This window comes from Thunnus maccoyii, chromosome 5 (genome assembly GCF_910596095.1).
Source record: "Thunnus maccoyii chromosome 5, fThuMac1.1, whole genome shotgun sequence".
NCBI classification, from domain to species: domain Eukaryota; kingdom Metazoa; phylum Chordata; class Actinopteri; order Scombriformes; family Scombridae; genus Thunnus; species Thunnus maccoyii.
In genome coordinates this window covers 8,751,603-8,772,839 of record NC_056537.1, presented here as the reverse complement: position 1 = coordinate 8,772,839, position 21,237 = coordinate 8,751,603, and the positions used below count along the sequence as shown (strand labels likewise).

The window sequence follows — 21,237 nt, the reverse complement described above, 5'->3', positions numbered from 1 at the left end:
TGTGTGTGTGTGGAGGGGGGACCACTTTTGGAGAATTAGGGTCAAAGGGGGGATCTCTAAAGAAAAAATGAGGGGGGACAGGGTCTCTATGGGGGTTTTTTATGCTAAATGATTACATAGAGAGAAAGAAAGACACTTAGAGATCTCATCATTCACAGTTAGTGGAGCTCGCGGGGCTTCGGGGCCTCTGGAGAAGTGGATTAGGTTACTGCAGGAGCGAGTGTGGGGGTTCAGTTCTACAGTAACAGCATCAAGCTGTAAGACCCCTGTGGATATTCTTCAGCCAGCAGTGTGTTTCAGAGGTGTAGGGAGGAGAGGTTTCGATGATATAAAACATCTCATAAGGAATGTTGATCCAGCCAGCTGAGGTTAGCGGTACATTTAACGGGTAAAATGAAAAAACTAACCTGAGGTGCAACGACTACAGAAGAACGTGCAGGTAGAGATGATGTACCTGGTTACATCTGAGCCAGAGCTTTAAGTTTCTGACAGTTTTAACCCCTCAGGGTTATGGGAATGCCATCAAAGAGACTTTACTTCTCTTAAACTTTATCAAGTACCACTAAGCAGAGAATAATGCTGAACTCTGTCGCTAGCAGGAAATGGAAATAGAAAATTAACTGATTTATATTTTAGGCTCTCTAGCAGCATCAGGGGCAATGATGGTAATGTCAGTTTATAGGTTGTTCCACCTCTTTGGACTGTTTAATGGATTGCCATGAAATCTGGTACAGGCATTCATGGACCCCAGAAGATTAATCTGAGTGACTTTGTGTTCGTTTACTAGTGACTAGTGATCCTCTGACTTTCCCTCTTTAGATCATACATCCATTTGTTGTTTTAAAGGAAGTGTCTCAACAGCTATTGGATGGATTGACATGAAATTTCATAGAGACATTTGGATGAATCAGAATCACTATTCAGCTAGCGCCATCCTCGGGTTGAAAGTTTAATTTGTCCAGTAATTTGTTTTATGACCAAATAACTTCAAGACTAATGACAATCCCATTAGCCTCAGCTGTACGTTGTGTTTAGTGCCATACAGGAAATGTTATCATGCTAACACGCTAAACTAAGATGATTAACATAGTAAACATCAGCATGTTAGCATTTGAGTGTAGACTCTTTTTTTTTTTCCAACAATGTATTTGAGTTTTCTAATTTTGTAAATGAAAAAAAGAAAAACATTATGTATGCATAATTACAAGTACTGAATATATAGTATATAAAATAATATACACATATATATGACAAATATATATACATATGATACATAAACAAGTAAACAAACTATGATCTAGAATAATACATACTATCAATGGATCAAATTACATTACATAAATAATAGTATAATAACAGGGGTACAGTAGAATAGAGGCATGCTTGCATTACCTAAATATTTATATTGCACTACATTCATCCAACACAGTTACTTAAATGCAAAGGCTATAATTATCCTTCCCCAGACTCGTCCAACATATGAGATACTTTTCCCTAATATACTTCATAAATGGGCCCCAGATACTTTGAAACCTTTCTTCTTTGTCCTTGAGTGTATGTATAAATTTTCCCAAAGGTCAGCACAAAGACATTTCCTTAAATCAATCCCAATACTATTACTCTTAGACTCTTAGTCTAGTTTGAATGGAATCAGTACAGAAGTCATATTAAAAATAAAATAACGCTGTTGTATGAGCTATTTGGCCTCTCTTACTTACCTTCTTTGTAAGACAGAAAAAGAGTCAGACATAGTTTAATATATGAGTAGTAATTTGCATGAAGTGACCTGGTTGTTGACAAAGATGTGTTCAGTCGTAGATTTCAGTTTCTGATGTGCCATCACTCAGTGTTTTGAACCTCAGACTGATGAAATCTCTGTATCTCCAGTTTCCCCCAGGCGTCCAATCAGACCTTGCTGGACAAGTTCAAGCGTCAGCATGAAGGAAACAGCTACATCGAGTTCCCTGCTGTTATGGAGCCCGCCTTCATCATCAGACACTACGCCGGTAAAGTCAAGTACGGAGTCAAGGTGAGACATGTGCTCGTGTGTGTGTGTGTGTGTGTGTGTGTGTATACATACAGTTTGGGCTTCGTATAAGCGAGAATGTGCATCAGTTAAGTGCGTTTGTTGTATTTGCGCATGAGCTGACTGATGCTGTAATCAGCCGTTCAGTCAACACCTGTAAACACTTATAGAGTATTAGGAGACACATTTATTAAAGTGTGAACATAATGAAAACCTTCACTCTTTAGTTTAGTGCTGGTGAGATGCTATAAAAGTCAAAGCGCGAGTTTACGCCAAGCAGGTTTTAGCACAGTTTTCATCTGTGGAGCATTTACTCTCAACTTCTTTTTGGACACATGAGAACAATGCCAATCAAATAAAAGCTCTGACACACCTATGAAATGTAAGTCTCTATCATCTTCTAAGAGAGAAGATGTGAAAAAACAGATTATTCACAAAGGATAAAATGGTCGGTGAAGGTTGGACCTGTCCCATCCATCAGTGGCAAACTAGCTGAAAGTCTGGTTTCATACTGGGCCCAGTTAAAATACAAAGAACAGAGATAAATGTCATATTTCTGTGGGAGATTCGAAAATACAAATATCAACAGTTGTCTGAGTTTCTCTTCCTTCAGGAGATTAAATAAAGGAAAATTCCTCACAACTAAACACAGTTTTTCTTCCCTTATTTGTATTTTCTTGACAAACAGTAGTACCTTGTGGAGTATCATGTAGTTTTGTTAATTCGGTACATGATGATGTTGACATCAAGGACTAATCACAAACAAAGCTTCAGCAGTTTGGGATTCAGGTCTTTGCCTTTTAGACTGTGCAACAACAATAATCGTGTACATTTACTGCATGTCACGTTGTGGGAGACGCTTATAATAAAATCTTGGTCACAGTCTGTGTCAGACTGTATGATGTCAGTTTGAGGCTGTCAGATTGTGCGCTGAATGTCTGGTGAATCGTAGCGCTGAGATGTAAATAGAAAAAAGTTTATGAAAGCAGAGGCACGTCATCCATCTGCGCCGCTCTGATGTCTTGAAAATGCAGCAAAGTCACACAAATTTCTTTTTCATTTCATCTCCATCGTTTTCATTTTTTGGGAGAATGAGTGTGTTTTCCAACTAAACTTTATTCGTAAACTGCACTTACAAAGTGTCACATTGTTCATTTTATGCTGTATTCTGATTGGTTTGTTTGTAGATGTAGGTTGTAGCAGCAGTCACATCTTAAGAATTCGCTCCTAAATTTCTAACAAATTTCTAACAAATTTTGCCTCAGCTTGTCTTTGGTTGCCAAATCTCCAAATCGGTCGTCAGTGGACGTGTCTCACAGTGAGATCGAGGGCCACCATTTTGGATTGACGACCAAAGATTTTACCACGTTTCTCCCACAATTGTCAACCCAAAAAACCCCCCCCAGAATCTCACAGTATAAAGGAGGCATTTGGACATTTTCTAACAATGTGTAACATGTACACTCAACTCCATTACAGTCTAGTAATGAGGGAAAAAACCACAAAAATCCTCATATGGCAGCTTAAACTGTTATGAAGCTGGTGTGACTCATCTGAACTGCAATTTTGGGCAAAATCCCTAAAATGTAAAATAAACAAAACTCCTCTGTCTGTTAAAGAGTAAAACTGAAGCTCTAAACAGATGAAGGACGGTTCTTCTCACTTCACTTCAGCCTTTATGAAACTCTGCAGCAGACCTTCTTGTTGTTCTGTCGACCTATTTTTCCAACTAAATCTAATTCTCAGTTCGCTTCCCAGCTGCGTTTTGATAAGAAGCACATGTGCTGGAATGGGGTCGAGCATATTGTAGTTTGACTGTATAATATAAATCCATAACAGTTGGTTATCGTGGATGTGGAAAGGTATCTCGTATCTGTTGAGAGCCAAGTGTGAACTGCGCGGCGAGAGCCAGAGTCGTGAAATGTGTCTGACGTTGGCTCGGTAGTGAACACCCAGCTGACTCGTATCATATGGAGAGAGAATATGTTGAAGGGTTTATAGTTCATGGCTCCGTTATCATAGCGTGGCTTCAATCGAGATATTTAATCGCTTACAGACAGATGAAGAGACGGCGGTCAACTTTGTGTGCTTAAGCGGGTGTTTCTGCGTGTATGAGGGGGATTTTCATCACCTCAGCGGTTTTGTTTTATAGAATATTTAATGTAAAAGAAAGAAATGTAGACCCAAAATGATATAAACCTTCACTGAGCTGATGATTCAGACTCTATTTTCCTCTGCTCAGAACTAGAGATTAACTCAGTGTGGAGTAACAGCACATTTGCCCATAAATAGCTGTAAACTGTGCTGCCAACTGGCTTTAAACAAACAACAATAAAAAAAACACCATTTAACTCAAGGCCATAATGTCTGCCTTTGTTTGTTATGATACTTGAGCTGTAGGTTTTTATTTGTTTAAATAACTAATAAGTGTTACACATTTTCCCTTGTGTTTGCCGATGATTTTTTTCCGTATTTGATTTCCCGAGACACGTAGAAACTGCTTGATTTGCACTTTTAATACAATATCAACAAGAGGTTAAAGAAACAGACCGACAGACTCAGACTGTCAGACTCTTACTGTGTAATTATGACGGTACAAACTTTCTCTCGGAGTGACCGACGCTTGATTGGATGCACATGTTGTGTGTTCTGTGTTATTAATACCGTAGCTTTTTTGTGTTTCACCATGAATGAAAAGTGCGGTGCAAATCGATTAATTTATTTATGTGTCTTTCCTTCATTCAGGACTTCAGGGAGAAGAACACTGACCACATGCGTCCCGACATTGTGGCCTTGCTGAAAAGCAGCAAGAACGCCTTCATATGCGGCCTGATGGGAATTGACCCCGTGGCGACCTTCCGCTGGGCCGTGCTGCGCGCCTACTTCAGGGCCCTGGTGGCTTTCAGGGAAGCCGGCCGCAGACACACCCACAAAAAAACTGGTGAGGAAAGGCCGACGGTATAAGCCCGGTCTATAAATGTCTGTATGGTGGCCGCTGAGAGCTCTGAACACTGCAACAGAAGAAAAGACATGCAAATAGAAAAAAACAATGGCAAATGAAGAAAACAACAAGTTGATTGATTGTGAGAAAACACAACCGAGTACAGAAACACTGCAAGTTGCACGGAACATCACAGAAAAAAAACGTCTGAGATGTTTCCTTCATTTGTGTTTTCTTAAGCTGCAGTGTATCGAGCTGTCGGGGCTACTGTATGTATCTTTAACATCTCACATCTTTAACTATACAACTGTTGTCTTTTATGATGTGATTTCTTTTTTGGGGGTATCTATAACAACTATGTCTTCTTCCTGAAAAAAAAAGATTGTTTGTTCATATGATTCAAATGTTTGTTTGGTTTTTTTAGTCCCTATTCTATAATATTTCATAATATCAGACATTTAATGCTGATCTCAATCTTGGTAAATGAATCTATCCCTGAAATTTAAAGAAAGTCTGATATATGTGATATATTATACATATATTAGAATTGTCATTAAACCAAACTATACCAAAAAAACAGGCAACTCATATTAGCAGGGGCTCTGGGAGCTTGTTTCTGGCATTTTTCTCTATTTCTGCCGTTTTTATAGACTAAACAATGAATCAGTTAATCAAAAAGTTTAACCCCGCAGATTAATCCACCGTAATTATAAAATGATAATAATCATTTTTACAGCCCTGATTAAATAAGGTTACATTAGACAAGCTTAATACAAGCTCAGAATAGTTTTTTTCACTCCAAAGGTTTCAACAAGCAAAAAATAATTGTGTTTCTCCTCCTGAATGTGCTTCAAATAAGCTCGACTTCACGGTTCAACACACACACACACGTATATTTATTAATGGAATTAATTAGCGTAGAGAACGCTGTACTGCAATACTGTGATGTTCAAGTTCATGTTTTACTGTAATTGGGCCAGGAAGAGGAGTTTTGCTGCTGCTGTTGATGATGAGGAGGAGAAGGAGGAGGAGGAGGAGGAAGAAGAGGGATTTTGATCTTCTTCTCCAGAGTTTATTTTCACTAACTGGGTGGAATGTTTTGGTGCAGAGTGTTTGAAAATGTCACCACTGATTATATCAGAGGCTTTTGTGTTGATTTATTTCTTCTTTTCACATGAAGAATTCCCTCTCTTCTTCTTCTTCTTCTTCTTCTTCTTCTTCTTCTTCTTCTTCTTCTTCTTATCTGACTCATCCTCCTTTTGTTTTGTTTCTGCTGCTTCTGTTGTTTCTTAATTCACCTTCTTCCCCGACTCTCTGCCATTTTATCTCTTCATTTGATTCTTTCCTTTCTCTTTCTTGTCTGTTTTGTGCTTAAGGTATTGAAAACATGTTGGTCCTCATGATCTTGCATAGAGATGCTTCAGTGAGGAAAAAATAAAGTCTGTCTTTTCCCTCCGTCCCCCCCTCCCCACCCTCACCTCCCCTCTCTCTGCAGGTAATGATGCTGCAGTTCCCTGTGCTGTTGTCAAAACTGTTGACAGCTTCAGTTTCCTTCATCATCCGGTTCACCAAAGGAGCCTTGAGATCCTTCAAAGATGCAAAGATGAGAAATACAGTAAGAAACTACAAAAAAACCTCAAGCCTCTCTACCATATTGTACACGAAAGTATCGATGTTTGTTGTTTATGAACTAAAAAATATCCTGATTTATCATAAAAGAGGTAGAGGCGTTGTTATTGGCTGGGGGCTACACACCCGCTCCCCAAAGGTTAACGCCCAGAAACGTCCCGAAAACAGCAAAATAATAAGAAAATACAGACAGAGGGCAGAGTCTCTGCAGATAAATACAACGCCACACACTTCTAGTCGGTCGTAAGTGATGATTGAGAGGGATTATTTTTGTATATATTGTTTTTTTTAGGATCCTGCAGTATGTAGTGTGCCTTTAAAAGTAATAGTGAAACTGGATACATTTCTTTCGGGATTAAAAGTCTTCATATCTGTCGTTTTTGGAAAGGTGCTCCATGTTAATGGGCTTTATAATGGGATGAATTTCCGTTGATAAAAGTCTGTTGAACTGAGGTGAACTGACGTGTTGCCTTTATTAAAATCCCACTCGCTTACCTCAACCCAATCAAAGGAATCAATTCCAGGCTGCACTGAAAAAGTCATTTATGGTCAAGTTGAGAGTAATTGCTCTCTTATGATTTTCAGCCTCAGTGAGCCGGTTTTATTACAGCTGTTTATAAGACACTGGAAATCAGACATGTGGGTCATTCAGAGCGCCGGTCAGCTTATAACCAGACGATTTCTCCACGCATGAGTGATCAGACAAATGAACAGTCCCATGTGGACCTGGAGGGTTTAATGATTCTTGATCACGTGTTTTTTCTCTAATGTCCATGTATTTGTGTGTATATGTGTGACTCAGTCTGTCCTCATGCACCTATGTTTCTACGTGCGAGTGTGCGTGTCACATGTCTTCATGTTGTTAAACAGCACTTTGCTTTCATTTCAGCAGCCAGCACTGAAATTAATGTCCAAGAACATTTCCAAGTGAAATCCCCAAAGGTTTTCCCCCATTAAAGGGAAACTCCACTGATTTTACACATTAAGATGAGTTTACTAGTCAGAGGAAGTATTATTCAGCCTGTTAAAAGAGTTGAATAACATCTTCTGGTGGAACGGGCTCAAGTCTGAGAAAACAACCCTGATGATGTCACATGGGTTACAAACTGATGGCGTGAGGTTTGAAAGACGTGGGCATTGAGGATCTAATGGAAATACTGTTGGAGATTTTGGAGTTTGACCCATATTAGGGATTAAAAGTCAGGATATTTCATGGACACATGTACGTGGATGCTGGTCTACAAAAAAGAAATTAAAAATGACAGTTGTACACAGTTGTAATATTATAAAATATCTTCATAGAAGTTATAACTGACAATGATACTATACATTAATTAACACCTAAAATGCCCTTATCTGCTGACAACAGTGTTATAGTGTGTTAAAAACCACTATACTGCTTATAAATGCTTAAATAGAGGGACTTAAAGTAAAGTGCAAATGCAATACTTGATTCTATTAAAATTTACAGTTGACAACACAGAAATGAAGTGAATCTAAGTCCAATATTCACTCTTCTTTTAGCTCTATTTTTGGTCTCCACCAGCCCCCAGAGAGATATATCGAAATACAGACTTAACTTCTTTTTTTCGTTTTGTGAAATTGTGTCATTGCATAGTAAAAGCAGTGAGTTTAAACTAAAGAGAAAAAAGAGAGAGAAAGTGGAAACTCTCAGCTCATTAACTGTTTGTTTCACATATAATGTCACCGTACTCATTAACGTTCCTCCGACAACACCAGTGTAGAAAATATCTCTTTTACGCACAGTCGATCACACACAGATACAAAAGTAAAACCAGTCTAAGACAAGGATGAAAATAGGAAAGAAAGCAGCAAGTAACGAGACATAAAGGAGGGATACTGTAGAGATACCCTGGTGAATACTTGATCTAAAATACAGTATGTCCGTGGAAAAAGCAAGGTGCTTCAGAGAAAGTAGCGGAAAGAGGCCCTAAAAAGCTGGATTCTTCATGCTGCGGTTGGAAGCGACTTATAGATAAATCCAGCAAGATGTGAATCTGATATGTCTCTTCTCCTCCTGCCATCCAGGTATCACTAGGAAGAATCCCCGAACACCTCTATCAGATCTTCAAGGCACCAACGCTCTGAATGAGAAGGCCAGCTGGTGAGTTCTCCAAGTCTCAGTCCGGGACATTTTAATATATTCTTCTATATCCGACTTCTTCCAGTTGAACTAAGCAAGATGGCTGTTTGTAATTACTGTAATAAAGTCAGAAGACTGTTAATTATTTGAAATTGGTGTCATCTTGAAATCCCTCACCACAGGAAATCTAAATTAAAATCTGTAATAATGATTAATAATACTATTTAAACTAAATAAAATAGTGTGTAATAGTGTGTAATGTATCCTTCTCTCTCCCTTCCCCTCTGTAGGGATGGCTATGGTGTTGGTTGTAACGGTCGTAGCTCAAGGTCGGGTCGTCTGTCCTCGGGCAGCCCCGCTCTGGAAGAAGACGGCATCTTCATCAACTCCTCCAACAGCAAGCTCCTGGAGAGAGCTCAGGGCATCCTACTGTGAGTGAGACAGAACTGCTCTGACTCATTTCTTTTACTTAAAAAACTATTAAATGTTCGGTTTAAACTCACAGACTTTAAAATCACAGTCTGTTTTTCCATTTTTCCTCCTTCCTCCTTGCCTTTTTTTGTTCGTTTTAGCTCTTTGTGTAACTTGAGCTACATCTGTTAGGTGGCAGAAGAGCTGGAAATGAGCTTGAGTGACAGTTTTTGTAGCCAAAACAGGAAGGCCAAGGGATATAATGCTATCCATTTGCATTATCGGTAGTGTAGCTGCTGTGTAAGGCTTTCAGAGAAAGAAAATTATAGGGACTGAAAGGGAAGAAATCTCTGGTTTTTTTGTGCTTCAGTTTTGAAAATACTCCTTTAAATTGTTCTTCAGAAGTCTCCACATTTAGGAATGTATAAAATTAAATCATGAAAGTATGCTTTTCATTCACTGTTCCTTGAAATCTGCATTTAATATCTGCTAATGAAAACACTCTTTCTCACCTTTTAGGAGAAACAAAAACTGCAAAACTAAGCTGACTCTTCCCAAGGTAAGACACACACACACACACGTCAACATCATAAGAAACAGTATTTTAAAAACAGCATCTTAAGGAGATTCATGTATTCTCTGGCTTTGTGTGTGTGTGTGTGTGTGTGTGCAGCACTTGTTAGACGTGAAGTCTCTGCGATACCTGGGCAGCGTGACGCTCCACGACCGCATCACCAAGTCTCTGCTTCACCTGCACAAGAAGAAGAAACCGCCCAGCATCAGTGCCCAGTTCCAGGTCAGTGCTGTCGTCACCCTCTGCTGGACGAGTCTGTGAATTACAAAAACATGGGTGACACATCAGCAGCAGCAGCAGCAACAGCCTGAAATGATTATTAGCAAGCATGAAAGAGTACAAGACTCGAGAAAAGATACTGTTTTTTCTGAAGAGGACACACATTTAGCAATATATGAGCTGTTATCTGCATCGCTTTCTGTGTTTAAATATGCTAATTGATTTACGAGATAAGCGTAAAAAAGTGGTATTTCCCTTTATTGCCACTGGATAAGGATGTGATGTCATTGATTTCTGTGTGCAGGCGTCCCTCAACAAGCTGATGGAGACTCTCGATCAATCGGAGCCGTACTTTGTAAAGTGTATTCGATCCAACGCTGAGAAGGTAATTTTTCCGCTGCAGACTCATCACTTAAATGCAGCTTCCTTTACGGCTGACTGATTGACTTTCTACTTTCGTTTTTTATTTACCTTCTTAATCTGTTGTCCTGTCTCGCTCAGCTGCCGTTGCGTTTCAACGACAGCCTGGTTCTCAGACAGCTGAGGTACACAGGTATGCTGGAAACCGTCCGGATCCGCCAATCAGGATACAGTATCAAGTACACGTTTCAGGTAATCCTCTCCTGCTACCATCTAACAGCAGATCCACAGTCAACGTCAGTGCTACAGTGTTTTTTATTTTTAGCATTGTGTTAGTTCATAGTGAGGTGATAGAGATGAGTAACAAACATGTAGTTTGTTATTTCATCTTATTTTATTTACAGGCTTATTTCAGCTGTTTCTATCTCATGCATCTTCCTTTTTATTGCTTCACAGATAAAGCTAAATGTTCATCTAAGTTGTCTTGCAAGATGTTGAGATTTACAAATATCATTAATCATCATTAATTTTCTATCCACTGACTAACTGTTGCAGCTCTCTTCTAAATATAATGAAATGTTTAGTAATATATTATTTTCTATGGAAGCTTAAATCAAACATTGCTTGTCAACTTTAATTAGTATCTAATTGAATATATTAACCACACAAACACATCTTCTTCTTCCAGGACTTTGTGCGTCACTTTCATGTGCTGCTTCCTCGAGGCACGAGTCCAACCAAATCAGGCATCAGGGAGTTTTTCCGGCGGATCCACCTGCCACCTGCTGGGTATCAAGTGGGCAACACGATGGTACGGATTCACATCTCTGTTTCACCATCTTATCTGTTGGGCTTCAGCTAGTGTGTGACTTCATGTATGTAAATGTTCTTGTGTTGTTTAGGTGTTCCTGCGGGAGGCGGAGCGTCAGCGTCTTCAGACACTCCTCCACCAGGAAGTGCTGCGGCGAATCGTCACGCTGCAGCGCCGCTTCAGGGCCGTCCTGGAGAGGAAGCACTTTGTCGACATGAGACGAGCTGCTTCTGCAATCCAGGTGAGATGCTGTGAAGGGAAGGTGAAGGCTTCAGTCTGAGACGTGGTCATGTTCAGCACTGACACATCCGTGATCCTGATGTCGTCTTCATGCAGTTAAACAATATTTAAAAATTTGATTTTCTATTAAATTACTGCTGTAAGTGCATCATGAATCAATTCAAGAATCCCACAAGTCAAAGTTTCTTCCATCCAACATCTCAGGAGGAGTTTCTTTAGTCCATTAAGGCTACTTAACCTTAGACTGTTAAGCATTAAGTGATTAACAGTTGTGCATTTACTCCAGACAGAAACTTTAAACCTTCATAAAGAACAGGCTTCTCTAAATATAGATACAGAGATTAGGGATGATGAAAGTTTATGCCTTCTATATAGTAGCTACAACAGTTTCCACTCACTACTCCAGCTATTGTAACTCTGTAATATAAAGCACTGTGTATATTTTGGCTTTCATTCCAAAAGGAGATATATATAATTTAAAACGTGTTACAGAATAACAAGATTACATCAAAAAGGTGTTTGCACTTTTAAAAAAAGCAGGAAGAAACTGGCTTTGCTGGTTGACTAAATGACTGATAGCACACCTTAATTAATTTTAAGTATTAATTTATTCTCGTAAGTAGATATATAGCTGTATATAACTTGTTCTGATATAAACCTAAGAAAGGAACTTTATTTTTAAAGTGGTGAGATGAACAGGTATGTTGTCAGACTATAGAGCCGTACTCTTACCTCTCTCAGGAGAGAAAGAAAGAGACTCAAGAGCGAGAGACAGAATGAAAGAAAGCAAACGGTGAAACGGATTGACAGAGGAAGAAAACATTAAATTCAGGCCTCTGTTGGTATGTTTTCTCTGGAAGAACCCTCGGAGGGGAGCTGTCCAAATCTTTGTCAGGCTGAAAGAAAACAAACACAGTCAGTCCAGACACAGTGAAACCCTGAGCAGGAGCCAATGAAGCTGAAGAATAATTTAGTGAAAGTATTAATACATAAACCGTCACTTAATATATAAATGTCAAGGTTGACTGTGGAGCCTCCATCTCTTTGAGGTCTAATAATTCTTTATATAAACACTGTAATGACTTTCTAAAATTTCACAGGGACAGTGTACTTTTCATTTGTGAAGTTGGGCAGAAAAAGAGGTTAAGGTCGTTATTTTCAGTAGCTTGTTAATAAAGTTTCTGTCAGCACATGGCTAGAATACAATTCGACCATGACTACATGTTTGAATTGGAAGTAAATGAAGTTATTCCAAGTTCAAATCAAAATGATGCAAGGTTTTCTTAGCCTGCTTGAAGTTGTCAAAAATTCCAATGATGTCTGCCAGATAAGTCGTATCACATTGTCCTGAGATACTGTAGGATGCCATGAATAACAAAAATATCAAATTCCATAAATTTACTCATTTGAGTCTTAGCCAGAGTTCACTCAGCAGGAAGGTGTTTTTAGATGGTTGATAGGGAGATTAACACCTTTTACCTTTTCAGAAATATCAATATTTGCTAGCCAAGTCTTGAAGTACATCAAACCTAAAAGGTAAAATCAGTAAAGAGGCATGTTCTGGTCAAAATCTATCACTAAAGGATTTGTCTTACAACTGGAAATCTCCTCATTACTCAAATGAATGAACGAATCTTTCTCTGTTTCTGTCTCTGCAGCGATGGTGGCGATGCTGCCTCCTCAGACAGTCCACCATCGATGCGAGCGATGAGGAAGAGGCGGCGGTGTGTCTGCAGGCGGCCTGGAGGAGCTACAGGGAGCGTCGGAGGTTCCTGCAGTGGCGGGACTCTGCCATAGTCATACAGAGGAGCTGGAGAAACTGCTGCCATCGCAGGACTCTGGCAGCCGTCACGGTTCAAGCGGCCTGGAGAGGATTCAGGGAGAGGAGCCGCTACTGTGCGACGTGCAGGGCTGTGACGCAGCTACAGGCGATGGGCAGGGGGCACTTGGCTCGACTCAGGTACGTCAAGGAGTTAGTGTATGTATGGTCAAGCACTTAGTTCCAGTTGTTTGCTTTGCCAATGTACGACTCATTATTTTTGTTCCAGTAATCTGAGAATAAATCTGTGTCAAATTGGTGCAAAAAACTGACGATTTTATTTTCAGAAACAGCATTTGCAGTGCAAACAATCTATAATTAAAGTGTTTATTTTTGAAATGTATGAAGAGGCGCTTGTGCTGTCTCCTCTTCTGTAAATCTAAACTGACAACAATTGTTTTCTTGTAGCAGGAAACAACAAATCTTGGTTGCATTGGACTATAAAATCTGAAACCACTCCATACTTTTTTTTAAAAACGTGACCTTCTCTGTTTTAAAAAAAAAAGAAAAAACGGGCACATTTCTGCACTTTGAGCCATGACTTTTTATGTGATTATAACATCTGTCAAATTGTTCCAACATCATTGTTCTCATCAATCTTGTTGAAATAAATTAAAAAAGCTGGTGCCATCTACATGTTGCTTTCAGCCCTTCTTTCTGTGTCCCCTGGTTCAATAGCTGGGGGAGGAAGCAGCTTGTATTGTTGCCACAGTATCTTTCTTGATACCATTGGGGGTCAGTAATGTTGGAAATTTTCAAATTCTACAGATAATGCCTTTAATGTAAAGTGACGTTGTTAGGTGTCAGTTTTCTTTCCTGCGTTTGACCAAATGTTAATAACTTTTATAACGTCTTTAGGTTCATAGAAGTGAAGGAGCAGCATGAAAGACAGCTACTCTGTAGTCCACCTGCAGAGATGGATGCAGGAACCGAGGAGGATCTCACCGCATCAGGACAGGAAAGTTGCGTCCAGGATACCTCCGCCGAACCTGCTGAAGACTCGAAGCCTGTTTCGTTTGATGAAGGAGAGACAGAAAAAGAAGAGGACTCTGAGCGAAATAGGAGCGTAGATGAGACGAGTCATAAGAATCGATCAAAAAGAGAGAGCAGACGAATGAGGGAGCTGGAGCAGGCTCAGTTCAGCTTGGAGCTACTCAAGGTTCGGACAACCAGTGTGGGAGGAACTCTGCAGGAAGACCTGGTCCCGGATGGCAGCACCTGTCAGCCAGAGGACCATCACAGACACTCACCCCGGGGATCTCCAGCTAGTCATGGAAGTTTTGAGCTGCTCAGTGTGGAAGACATGGAGACTGAAGGTTCTGCACAACAAGAACATCCTCCGGCGCTGGATAGTCAACTTCACGAGGGACTGACAGACTCAAACCATAATGAAAAGCCCGGGATTGAGGCGCCAAACAAGGCAGAGAGTCCACGGGCAACGTTTTATATCGCTTCTGACCAAAGTCCAGTTCATGAACCAAAATTTGAAAGCCCCAACAAATCTCACAAAGAGAGAAGGGAGTCCACCTCTCGAAGACCTGTAGTGGTGTTGATCAGTATGCAGAAAGAGAGCCCTGTGGAGGAGGGGGAGCTGCTGGCAGCCCAAACCCAAGAAGGAGCTTCTGAACCAGAAGCAACATCATCCAGTTCCCTAATTACCCACATTGCGGGCCTGGAGGTAGGACCGGCAGTCGAAGAGCCTAACGGGATTGCTCCCCAGTCCAGTAGAGATGTCTCTGAGGTGGACAAGTCTTCAAGCACTCAAGCAGCAAGTCCAGAAGTAGCGGGGATTAGCTCCTCAGAGGTGGACATCCAGATCGTCCTGGAGCCGAAGCCCGATGTTCCCGCTGTTCTCCCGAGTCAGCAGGAGAAGAATGTGGTCCGGCCTGTTCAGGAGGCTCCCAGCCCGGTCCTGGACACCAAACCACCAAAAGCCCAGAAGAAGAGCTCAGCCCAGACTGTGATTGTAAATATGATGGAGAAACCGTCCAACACTGTGTTCTCCCCACCCAGACGCAAGCTGCCCTTCTCCAAGTAAGTCAACCATTAAAAGATAAAATACGATAAAACTTACTGGATCCCAGGAGGGAAATTTAGCATACAAGCACAGAGAGGTAGACGATAACAAGACCAGGATGTGACTATTGTTGGGCGGTGTCACTGTTTACATCAATCTGTGAAATTGTCTCTTATAAAGTCTCAAAACACGTTGTGGTCGACCAAAAATATGACTTTCTATGACGTTAAAACCCTTTCTCTAAATTCTGTAAAAAGTCAAGCCTTTACTTTTAATTTGAAGGAAGTTTTATGTAAATATTTATTCATGCAATTAAGGAAAAGAACCATATTTGATTATTTTAAAGCTGCATTTTGAAAAAGTTATACATTTTCAATAGTTGTAATTTCAACAAACATCATACAAAGGGCCTTGTGAGGTTTCAGTTAAAGTAAAAACACGAAGTTCTGCCACTATTAGAGTTTTTTTTCTTCCAAAGCATCAGTTTAGTGTAAAAATAGATTTTCTTGGTTGTGTGTTGCAGGTCAGACAAGGATTTGGTGAACCAGGAAAGATCTTTGGCCATGTACAGAGAGGACTCCAAATCTGCAGGATCCAGAAACAGAGAGGTAGGACACACACACACACACTGACGCAAACGCACACACCTCACACATCAGAGGCACAAGTGTCTGATTCTTACGCAGTGACCTGTTCATACTATATATGTACAGATTGATCTTGTTGTAGTTAATCTTCAGGAATGATAAGTAGAAAATACATTTCTGATTATAAAGCTGGAGTCAGTTTTGCTTTTCTGTTATGTTTTTTTTTACCATCTCTGTATCTACAGAAATATTCACTCTGTGTTTAAACCTCTTTATCGGTGAAGTCTGCTGATACCTCAAATAATTCGGATGAATTTGATTTTCAGTAGCTCAAATGTACAACAAATAACAAATATACAGAGATGCAACCAACATAAACAAACAGCTAAATAAAGATAACAACTCTAGACAAGGACAAGCAAGCTTTTATGTACAACAGATATGAAAATAAACATGCAGAAATACACACTAACATGAATATTCCTACCAACTCACTACTTATTGCAGACTTTAGACAGCCTCCCTGTTCACCCAGTTTTATTTTGAAATGTTGTTTAGTTGAGTATCTGTAGCTACTTACTGTAATTTTTGTCATGAATTTACCTCATAAAAGATATTTCAAGGTTAACTAAGGCTTGTTGGATTTACTTTTTGCTACATCAAAAGTCATCAAGTCAATTCCAGGATCTCATGTAAAGACACACACACACACACACACACACACATAAGGCAGCTGACCTGATGTTCCTGTGGTTGCCTGGAAGCAGGTGGGCCGCCCAGGCCCCAAAAAGAAAGCGCGCATGTCCCGGACGCGCTCCGACTTCCTCACCCGCTGTAACTCTGAGGGGGCGACCCAGTCGGACGACGACGATGAATACTACATCCTTGCCCACTCCCGCACGCTGCCCCCTTCCCTGTCTCCCTCACGCGCCCACCCCGAGGCTGACTGTCACAGTGACTCCGAGATGGTAAATTCCCAGATCTCCAGAGGTCCCTTGACCTCCGAGCAAGTTTCCTTCCCCTCTTCCACCTTCTTCTCAGGTGGACCCGGCCAAGCGGCTGGGGGAGGAGCATTTTAACACTGCTAACCCCTCTACTGTTGGGCTCTGACTACTGAGCTACAGTATCACCAAACAAATGTTTCTCTGCTGATATGAAAATATCTGAAATCTTTCCACTCAAGCAAACCGTCACCGTGGCTGATCGGGGATGAATGGCCTCGCACCTCGCTTTGGTGGCCCGAGCTAAGCTTTCACATCTGAGCGTCGCTCCCTTCTTCCTCCCATCTCAACAGTATTTCTCTTTATCAAGGGATACGTCAACATTTTGGAGTTTAATCGCCTATTTTCCTTCAATAAACACATGCCACATTGTGAATAAGGCTGCAACTAATCCCTTCAATCAATTAAATGTTCAAAAAATGATTGAAAAACACCCATTGCAAGTTCTCAGAACCAAAGGAGACATCTTCTGTTGGTCTTTTTTTCCCAAGCAACAGTCCAAAAGCCAAAGAAATTCATTTTCATTGATATAAAACTGAGAATAGCAGCAAATGTTCACATTAAAGAAGCTGCAACTAGAAAATGTTTGGTATTTTTGGTTGATATACAACCAAAATGATGAATCAATTATCGAAACTGTTGGTCATTACTTTCTGCATTAGTTGTGAAGGAAGCTGAAAACATTTTTGGTATTGTTTATATCCACCTCAAGTTATTAGTCTGCTGTTTTTGAAACCCTTATCAGATTCAATTTGGAAAGATTTTAGTCATTTTTGGAATAGGTGAAGAAGAAAACTCCCTGAAAACTCACAATGTGCTGCTTACAGTGTCTTGATGGGAAAATAAGAGATTAAAACTCAAAATGCTCAAAAGTATTAAAGTATCCCTGCATCTACTTCTTCTTTAACAACAACGAACAGAGATATTCACAGTAAGGATTGACTGACTTGCAGACAAAGATGTTGCCCGCTCACATGTTTACCTTCAACAACTTGGCCTGTCCTGAAAACACATCATCACGCCTCGTATCGCTCTGCACGCCAACTGCTGCTCCTGCATGCTGGAATCGTCAAAACCTCGAGCAGAGTCACTTCTCACTAACAACAGCATGACTTCTGTTTCTCTCTCTCTCTCACACACACACTCTTAATATCAGCATTATTCCCGTTAATATTGCTGGTTTCTTCAATCTCTTCCGATTCAGTAGATGTTTGTGTAATTCATCACATCAGTAGATTTAGTAGAAACAGTAGAGCCTGAAGAGAAATACTTAAATATGTGGACACTCACACAATTTACAAATGTTTACTGCAGTGATGTGGAATAATATTACAGGATAAATTATATAAACATATTGTATTACTCCATCACATAGTATTACTGTCCATTATTGTCCACGTAGAGGAATCAGCTTGTGTTAAACAGGAAATCGAGAGCCCGGAGATGGTTGCTAAACTCCACTCGTCAGCATCCCTGATGAGTCTGATGAAGGTAAAGTTCATATATTTTATGACTGACCCGTCGTTGCTCTCTGCTCTCCAGCCTTCTCACAAAGATCAGAAAAAGATCCATAAGACCATGTCATCAGGAGACCTGGGCAAGGTGGAGGTCCTCCGGAAAACATCCAGTCAGGATGGAAGGTAGATTCCTCCAGTGTCTCTTTTTACGTACAGGCACAAAAAATCCTCTTGCTTCTTATTTCTTCAGTCTTTATCAAGACAAATACATCGACTTCTTTCAAAAGAAAATAAAAAAACCCAATGTTACTGTAGTTTCTTTTTCCTTTTTTTGATTTTTTTCTCATATTGACTCCCATTTTTGCTAATTATTTTGGATATGCTCTTCTAAAAAAACTTCAATACATCTATAAAAACAATGACTGTGTGTGGTACCTCAGGTGGTTTATTTGGTTTATTTCACAGCTGCAATGTGTCATAGAGATGCATTTCTTGGGAAGCCTTTACAATTGAGAGAACACGCTTGTCATGAAGTTTTTCATTACTTTTCCTCACTTTTTTTGATGTATTTTTTTTTAAATTAATTGATTTTAAATTAATCAGTTGTGTTGTGTGATTTAGCAGGATGAGAGGAAAGATGCGATTCTGGAGTAAGACGAAACACGGCGAGAAAAAACTGTCAAGAGAGAAGCAGGCGAGCAGGAGCGAAGCTGCAGAGACACATGGTAAAAAAACAAACAAACAAAAAAAAGACCTACACACAAAATGTTCTGTCTTTAGCCTCTGAGTATAGATTTTACAAACTTCACAAACACAAAAACATACACATTTTTACAGAACTACAAGCACACTTTCCCCCTGCAGGCAGATTTTAGTTTTGGCTGCCCTCCTCCACAATTTTTGATGAGAAACAGAACAGCAGCGGAGTTCAGTCCACCACTGCACAGAACATTATTTAATAGGATAATAAAGTTTTTATGAAGAACCACATTTTTCCTACAGGGACTTTCACTCTTGGATTAACAAAATCACAAATCATTTTTAGTAATCCCTTTTTCTCTCCTGTCTCTTTCTTGTCTTTCCAGAAGGCCCGTCTCCTCCTCACAGTCCAGACCTGGAGGCGGCTCCTTCGCGGGGGGTCAGGGACAGTAAGGAGAACAAGGAGTTGTCTCCGAAGATGAGGAGGCGTCGCAGCGTGAAGATCAGCAGCATCGCTCTGGAACCAGCCCAGTGGCAGAACGATGCTCTGCACATCCTCACCTCGGCTCACGACTACCGCACCATGAACGACTTCCTCATGAAGAAGGTCAGAGATCAACCCTGGAAAATAACACACTTAAATAACTGTTAGGTTTCTGTATGTAGGTTTCCCCAAAGACACTGATATTCATATATGTTATATATTGTTTTTACAGCTTTTTTCACTCCACTCAAGTGGCCAAAAATCACTTACTGCAGGTTTAAATGTGTATTAAATTCAACTTGGTGAATCTTGCAGACATTAATTGAGTCTGTCTTGTAAACAGTGTCCTGACTGGGCTTTTTGTCTTTATTATTGTCAGATTTATGGCTCAGATTTGTTTATGTTGCCACAACTACTATTATTACTTACAGTACTTACAGATCAGGTTGTAATCAGTTTCAAAATAGCGTATAACCAACATATTTTGTATGTTTATGCTAAAATTGCATAAGAATGTGGCATTTACAGTCACTTCAACATAGTTTTTCCAATTTTTAAGGATGGTCTTGCGTTCTATATTACATTTTAACATGTCTCAGGAAACATTCAGCTATTTTATTCATGTTTTATCACTTTTGAGGACGTTTATTTGATAATTTGTCCCTCCAGATTGCTGACCTGGAGTCTGAAGATGGTAAGAAGGACACTATGGTGGATCTCGTCTTCAAAAAAGCGCTGAAGGAGTTCAGGATCAACATCTTCAACTCCTACTCCACCGCCCTGGCTGTAAGTCCTCATTGCTCTTTTCTGTTTTGTTTGCCTTCAGCTGCTCGAAGCACTACGGGACCGGTGAGATAGGGAAGTCGGGGAAGTTGTCAATCACATTAAAGTACGCTAAATTGACTCTCAAATACTTTCCTGTGATTGTTGAGACTTTCTGGCATGTAATGTTTTGCCCAGTGAGGTACCGCACCCATCTGGCACCTAAGAGGACACAATTAAACCTGAATAATCTAAATTCAACAGAATGACCCTGAATAGTAAATGTTAACCGCTGTTGAATATCATGCGAACTATAAGAAGATAAATATGTCGTCTGAGACACAAAGAGCTCCGATCATTCTGTCAAATATTTCCATTTCTTTCCTTCGTGCTCACTACTAGATGGACGATGGGAAGAGTATCCGTTACAAGGATCTTTACGCCCTGTTTGAACACATCCTGGAGAAGACCATGCGTCTGGAGCAGAGGGACTGGAGCGAGTCGCCTGTGAAGGTTTGGGTCAACACCTTCAAGGTATTCTTGGACGAGTTCATGACTGAATACAAGCCCATGGAGGGAACCATCGGCAGGGTAAGAGTTTAAAAAGTGATTACAGATTTGGCTTTATTGATGGACAAACATTTAGGTTTAGAGTGATTGTGATGGGTTCTTTTCTAGACAACACAACACGGAAATGTAAGCGAGCAAACAGGCAAAATATTACACAATAAATCAAAAAAACCGATGCAGATAATGTAAATAATTGTAGTTATATCATTTACATTTTTACTTAATAGGCGCACTGTAAACTTTTCAGACTATGGGAGAGAATTTAGTAACTTTTGCTCTTGCAATATAAGCACATGTGCAGCCCTTTTCAACACATTTCTCTCTTTCTCTTTCCAGGCGCCTAAACGTGAGCGCAAGAAGTCGAGGAAAAAGGAAACTGACATTGTGAGTTGGAAATCTAATTGACAGATCATAAGAAAATATTTGGATTAAAAACAATAACTTTAATAGTTGAACGGAGCTGACCCGTGGCATCTGCTGCCTCCTGCAGGTGGAGGAACACAATGGCCACATCTTCAAGTCCACC

At 40.1% G+C, this 21,237-nt stretch overlaps 1 protein-coding gene across 1 annotated transcript in view; it reads left to right on the top strand.

Annotated features, from left to right (window-relative positions):
• LOC121896916 (unconventional myosin-IXAa-like) overlaps positions 1 to 21,237 on the top strand; it is a 158,627-nt gene that overhangs the window by 123,928 nt on the left and 13,462 nt on the right. The window contains exons 13-34 of the mRNA XM_042410997.1: positions 1,888 to 2,029; positions 4,772 to 4,967; positions 6,463 to 6,582; positions 8,646 to 8,721; positions 8,991 to 9,131; positions 9,631 to 9,670; positions 9,785 to 9,907; positions 10,209 to 10,289; positions 10,406 to 10,516; positions 10,953 to 11,075; positions 11,167 to 11,316; positions 12,974 to 13,275; positions 13,993 to 15,168; positions 15,675 to 15,759; positions 16,506 to 16,706; positions 18,282 to 18,379; positions 18,818 to 18,921; positions 19,282 to 19,502; positions 20,049 to 20,165; positions 20,544 to 20,732; positions 21,048 to 21,095; positions 21,202 to 21,237. The exon at positions 21,202 to 21,237 is cut by the window's right edge and continues 76 nt beyond it. Coding sequence (XP_042266931.1) covers positions 1,888 to 2,029; positions 4,772 to 4,967; positions 6,463 to 6,582; positions 8,646 to 8,721; positions 8,991 to 9,131; positions 9,631 to 9,670; positions 9,785 to 9,907; positions 10,209 to 10,289; positions 10,406 to 10,516; positions 10,953 to 11,075; positions 11,167 to 11,316; positions 12,974 to 13,275; positions 13,993 to 15,168; positions 15,675 to 15,759; positions 16,506 to 16,706; positions 18,282 to 18,379; positions 18,818 to 18,921; positions 19,282 to 19,502; positions 20,049 to 20,165; positions 20,544 to 20,732; positions 21,048 to 21,095; positions 21,202 to 21,237 — 3,880 coding nt within the window. The remainder of the gene's footprint in view (positions 1 to 1,887; positions 2,030 to 4,771; positions 4,968 to 6,462; positions 6,583 to 8,645; positions 8,722 to 8,990; positions 9,132 to 9,630; positions 9,671 to 9,784; positions 9,908 to 10,208; positions 10,290 to 10,405; positions 10,517 to 10,952; positions 11,076 to 11,166; positions 11,317 to 12,973; positions 13,276 to 13,992; positions 15,169 to 15,674; positions 15,760 to 16,505; positions 16,707 to 18,281; positions 18,380 to 18,817; positions 18,922 to 19,281; positions 19,503 to 20,048; positions 20,166 to 20,543; positions 20,733 to 21,047; positions 21,096 to 21,201) is intronic.